The sequence below is a fragment of the Hakea prostrata genome, chromosome 10 (assembly GCF_041222555.1).
Source record: "Hakea prostrata isolate BN-2017 chromosome 10, UWA_Hpros_2, whole genome shotgun sequence".
Classification (NCBI taxonomy): Eukaryota; Viridiplantae; Streptophyta; class Magnoliopsida; order Proteales; family Proteaceae; genus Hakea; species Hakea prostrata.
In genome coordinates this window covers 14,794,246-14,800,412 of record NC_142609.1, presented here as the reverse complement: position 1 = coordinate 14,800,412, position 6,167 = coordinate 14,794,246, and the positions used below count along the sequence as shown (strand labels likewise).

Here is a 6,167-nt window from a genome sequence, read left to right as displayed (position 1 = left end):
GCAAATAGTGATATTTCACATGTGAGAAGAGAAAAAAGCTGGAAAAATGAAGGAAATTAATATAAAAAATGAAAAAGCTAAGCAAATAAGAAAAAAATTTAAAATTTGTGCTTATAAGCATTATATATTTTATAATAATAAAATATTGAATATTATATTAGTACATTTCTAATATGATGAAATCCATACATAATAAAACAAAACATGAGATATTAATTATTATTTTTTTTAATTTTTTGGATATGAGGTCTCGCACTGTGCCCGCGATTACATCCTCCGGTGACTTTATATAATTAATGCCGCGTGGTGCCCAAGACCTCCCTCCTAAGGAGGTTGGGCCTTTAACCGCTTACTAACCCATCATTGGCCATGAAAAATTAATTATACGAAAGAACACATACGAACATAACTAATAATTATCATGATACTTAACATAATTAAAAAATAACAAGTGTCTAAAAATATAAAAGAAAATGTGAGAAATGATAACAACAAACCCTTATTTGTTACAGAAAAAAAATCTAAGAATTAAAACCTTGAATCATAGGTCATATCTAATGAATTTTTTATTCATACATCAAATATTCATATAATTTTAGTTTAATATTAAAAGGAAAATTTTAAAACATTATCAATAGAAGCTTAAATCATAAAAAATAAAAGAAAATACTGATAATCACCAATCAACTAACTAATTAAAAAAAGAAAAAAATTCATACAACTGTCATAATATATATATATATATATATATATATATATATATATATATATATTTTATATATATATATATATATATATATATATATATATATATATATATATATATATATATATATATATATAACACTTAATGACCTAATATCTTATTATTTATTTGACTCTAAGATTTAATAAATTATATATCTTAATTACGATGTACTTACATTGTAAGATGGACAAGAAAAAATCTATTGTTTATAGAAAATAAGTGCGGGGATATTGATCATCATTTTTACCTTGAAATAGAAAGCATAATGGTATATAGTTTATCGTATTTCTTCTCAAAATGCAATTACTTTGAGCATAATTGTGCTGATAACATGTTATAAAATGGTGAAAATATATTAAAGATAAAGAAGAAAACTAGGACAAAATGAATCCAACTCCTCTATATGAAAATATTAGAGTCTACAAGAAAGTACAATATATGATTCTTGTGCATAATAAGATGGTTTTGATATGGAATGATGGATTGCTATGATCTTCAATTAATATGAAAACATGAATCTCCAAGATTGTATGCTAAAGTGGTTGAGATATTTATTTAGAAACATCTTTTGATATAATTTCTTTAAAGGTGATAGACATCCATAATCAATATTATTTATAATAGAAAATGTTATTTCTGCCACATTACCTTGGTTGAGGAAAATTTAGAATTTATTTAACAAACGTAGCACATAAAGAAGACTTTGCAAACGTAGCACATAGCATTGATCTGTGAACTACAATATATCTTTTGTTTAGTATTGATTTACTTTCATTTATATTTGTATTTCCATTGATGTTCATTTTGATAATTATAGATATCTCAAGGGTGCCAATGACGCCACAATGACTAGACCTGAGCAACAATTTACCAAATTATAATTATTAAGATCTTAATATCATATACAACCAATGAAATATACACATCATTCAATGATATGATTTTGGATAGAAAATTGGAATGTTCCACACCATCATAAGCCAAAACACTAGTACTCATGAAAATGACTAAACCTTCAATTGCACCCTTACACCTACTAATATTTGATCTACTATCTTTTCATTGAAATGGGTTTCTTCTATTGCAAACAAAATTTATAGCCAATCTTTGATCTCCGTATAATCTTAATTCCTTTATAACAATTAGAGGTTCAAAAGTAGATTGCTTGATGCAAATTCTACATTTTCTTCAAGAATGCATTCTGCTACACATTTGGGGAGGTGAGAGATCTTGGCCTTAATTATATGTGACATAGATCCAAAACCTTAAGAGGTGGGACTTTTACCACATGATCAATTTGGATTGATCCCCTTATTTTTTTCTACCATCAAATGATTGTGCAATTAATTACAAGGATCAACTCTTCACAAAATCGGAAGAAAACCCTAGTTTCGCCGCTCTAAGAATTTCTATCGCCGCCGCGGCTTGAGGTGGAGAGACAGATCTCCTCTTCTACTTCTTCTTCCTCACCTTTTTTTTTTTTTCAACTCTATTTTCTATTTCTCTGTTTTTCCATCGCCTCCGCCTCCTGTTTCTCAGTCTCTATTTCTCCTGTTTCTTCTTCCTCACCTTCTCAGCTTCTCTGTTTTTTCGTTTTCTGGTTTTTATCCAGAGTTCCTATTCTCATCTACCTTCTCATTTTCTCTTGTTTTTGCTTTCATTTCCTTCTTTTTTGGTTTTTATCCATCGCCCATATTTTCTGGTTTCTTCTACCTATTCTTTTGGTTTCTCATTTACATATTCTTTTGTTTCCTTCCCCATTTTCATTTTCTCTCAATTCATCTGTTTCTACGACTATATTTCTCTCTGTTTCTCCCTTTTCATTGTTTTCCTTTTTGTGAAAGGTTCCGGTTATCAGGAAAGAGAGGGAAAAAAATATAATAAAAATTCAGGTAGATGCAATATTCGGTCGTGCATCCTGCAGGTCTGAAGGCTTTGCGTTGGAGCTGAGAGTGCCTCCTGTGGATCGGAAAAATGTTTTGCTGCGAGTGTCTCCTGGTACTGGTCTTTCCGCCTTTATGGCGTGTTATCTTTCCGCCTTTGTGGCGTGTTATCTTGCGTGTTATCTTTTCGCCATTGTGGCGTGATTTTCCGCCCTTGTGGCGTGTTCGTTTCCGCCTTTGTGGTGTGTCGTCCGAAATGGCGTTTGTGTTGGTGAATACAATTGTTGTATCACTTGTGCGTAATTGTGGTTGTTACCACTTTTATTCTAAGGATTTATTGGGCTTGACCCATTCCTTAGCCTGAATGACCTTGTCTATTGCATGTACGACATTTGGTCAATTTTCACTCTATGGTTCGGATCGAACCTTGTGCTTTCATGCATCTATCTTTTGTATTTTTTGTTTTTTTTTTTTGTGTCTGTATTTCCTTTGGAGTACATGAATGAAAATTTCTAACTTCTTACCAAAAAAACAAAAAAAACTCTTCACAAAATCAGCTCGACTCTACTAGTGACATATATAAACTATTTTTAAAATCTACCTTCAGGATGTCTGTCGAATTGTGAAGAAACTTTTCTCATGAACCTTAGATCCAAAAAAAATATTAATTTGGAAGACTTAGAAATGAATAAAAATTTTAACCTTATCTTTGGAGAGTCTCATGAATTATGTAACATATAAGGCTAAAAACGTCTTACCAAAAAAAAAAAAAAAAAAAAAGGCTAAAAACGGCAAATTACAAATTTGCTTTCGAGATTAAAAAGGAAAAATGCACACTCTTTATACTGGGATTAAGTGATTAACCCATGGGCATAGACAAGTCCCTTATTTACAGCAAATACATAAAACAAAAAAAATAAAACTAAAAAAGAAAACAGCAGATTATGAAGAAAATCCAACAAACAACCTATTAAAGCCCAGCTTCTTCTTCATCTTTCAGAAGCAGCAGATCACGTGAAGAACAAATTTTATTCTTAGTGGTTACACACTTGCTGGACTCTTTAGTCAGAGATATCAATGAACCTGACCTCAGGCTTCTTCACTTCTTCCTTTGGAACAGTCACAGTGAGCACACCATTCTCCATTGCTGCCTTCACCCGATCCATCCTGGCATTTTCAGGCAACCTGAACCGGCGAAGGAACTTGCCACTGCTACGTTCCACACGGTGCCACTTATCAGTCTTTTCTTCCTTTTCTTTGCTTTTCTCTCCACTTATCTGCAACACTCTACCTTCCTCAACTTCCACCTTCACTTCTTCCTTCTTCATCCCGGGAAGATCAGCCTTAAAGATATGAGCTTCTGGGGTCTCCTTCCAATCGATGCGAGCATTAACGAAGGTTTCAGTGTCGGTTGTGAGTTGAGGACGAGTAATGGAAGATGGGAAATCAGAGAATGGATCCCATATATCTAGAGAAAATGGGTCCATGATGTTGGTTCTTCGGCCACCAAAGATGCTTGGAATGAGCGACATTCTCTTGGGTTTCTGAAGAAAATGATCAGAGAATGAAACTAAAACTGAAACTGAAAGAGGAAGAGAAAGAGAGTGATTGGAAATTGCGATAGAGGTTGATCAAGTAATACTCGGTTCCTTTGCTTTGTGAGGCCTGGATGATCGATGTGTATATATAGTGGCACTGGGTTATCTGTTTCAGGTTCTCCTGATGGTTACAGAAAAGGATAAAGCGTTGGTTGGGTAGGCAAAGATTAATCATGAAGAAGGTCGTAGAAGGTCTAACTGGAAGCTTGGAGAATCAATTAAAGCCAGAAAAAAGAAATAAAGGAGAAGAAAACCTAAGGAAATAAATTAGAAAAAAAAGAACTAGAAATTAACGGCCAAACTTTAGACCAACTTGAAGGAAAGAATAAAGTACCAGAGAAGTTTCAAGAAACCCTGGAAAGACTGGTAAATTTAGCAATTCACATTGCTTCCAATCCACGAACCGTCTTTGATGAGGGCTATTTCGGAACTTCAAAACAACAACTTGTTTTTCATTCTTTTGGTAAAAAAAACTTCATTGGTGACCTTTAGGACTTGGGTCATGTTTGGCTTGCTAGATTTAGAAGAAAATAAAAGGGAATTAGAAACATAGATTCATGCGTTTCTACCCCTTAGGTTGTGTTTAGAAATTTAGTGAAGACAAGAGAGATAAAAGTAGAAGCTTTGTATTATTTTCATGGATCATTTTATTTTCTGTGATTAAAAAATTTAGTATGAAGAAGAAGATTCTTAGTTTAAATTTTATTAAGGAAAGTTTTCATAATCGCTGAGTTATCCCTTGAAATTATTGATTTCACCCATTAAGTTATCTACTTCATGAATTAGATCCTTTATTATTAATAATGTTAACCATAATAATCTTATTATTATTATTTTTTTTTGTGGAAGGAGCTTTATTAGGCTGGGGGATAGGGATATTAATATGCCTCAGTGAGAGTCAAACCCACAACCTCTTCACTAAGAAGTGTTGGTTTCAACCACTAGAACAACTATGTGTTGGCTAATAATCTTATATTTATCCATTTTGAATCTTATCCTCACATTCTAAGTTTACAAAAACTATTTACGAATAATATCTCTCAAACTTTGTGAGAATTTAAAATTGGGAAACAAAAAAGATGAAGATGAAAAAACATTGGCAATGAAGAAGTCGAGTGTAAGGTTTTCCATTCAAGATTATTCTTGTCTATTTAAAAAGTTGAAATTGCTTACATCAACTGTGATCTCTCAATGGCAAGGGATATCATTGATATGCCATCACCCTATATGGGGTCTAATATATAAATTAGATAACTCAATAACAAACATTATCTTTATTCCTTGAATAGTTATTTTAAGAATCATTATTATTCTCTTGTTTATTTTCATCATAATGATGGTAATTATCTTGTCTTTTGTCTTATTACATTCGTGTCTATCTTTGTGGTCATGACCACGATTATAATTTTTGTTGGGAAATGCCATGTCAACATTGCCACATCAGCCTCCATTAGTTTTGATGATAACAAATATGAATTACTAATGTCTATATCAAGTTGTGATTATCTAGCTCATTACGAAAGCAAGTGGACCAAATCTAACTCATTGGACCAAACTCACTGGATGCTCAAGCCATAGTCAAGATAAGCATCAAGTCAAAGCATAAGAAAATGCGAAAGTCAAGATCAAGACTTAGAAGAATTCAGGATTTAGGACACCTCTACATTTACTCATATAAGATTGTACTTAATTATACACGTATCATATCATTACATTGACCTAGGACATGTTAGGAAGGTGCATGTGACTTAGGGTTGGCCAGAAATTCCCAAAACCCCCCTAAAGTCCCTGAATTCCCCATCTTTGCTTCTGTGCTGCAAACGGACGTCTGTTTGGAACCAGACGGTCGTTCGTCTGGTCACAAAAGCCCAGGCGGATTTTTCATCTGGATAAGACTGACGACTGCCTGATCAGACGGACATCCGTCTAGTACAACTT

The 6,167-nt window shown here is 32.9% G+C and overlaps 1 protein-coding gene across 1 annotated transcript; it reads right to left on the bottom strand.

Annotated features, from left to right (window-relative positions):
• Positions 1-3,473: 3,473 nt before the first annotated feature.
• LOC149002113 (18.2 kDa class I heat shock protein-like) lies at positions 3,474-4,271 on the bottom strand. The gene has a single exon (XM_089136751.1). The coding sequence runs from the start codon at positions 4,161-4,163 to the stop codon at positions 3,693-3,695; it is 471 nt and encodes a 156-aa protein (XP_088992877.1). The 5' UTR covers positions 4,164-4,271; the 3' UTR covers positions 3,474-3,692.
• Between the last annotated feature and the right edge of the window lie 1,896 nt (positions 4,272-6,167).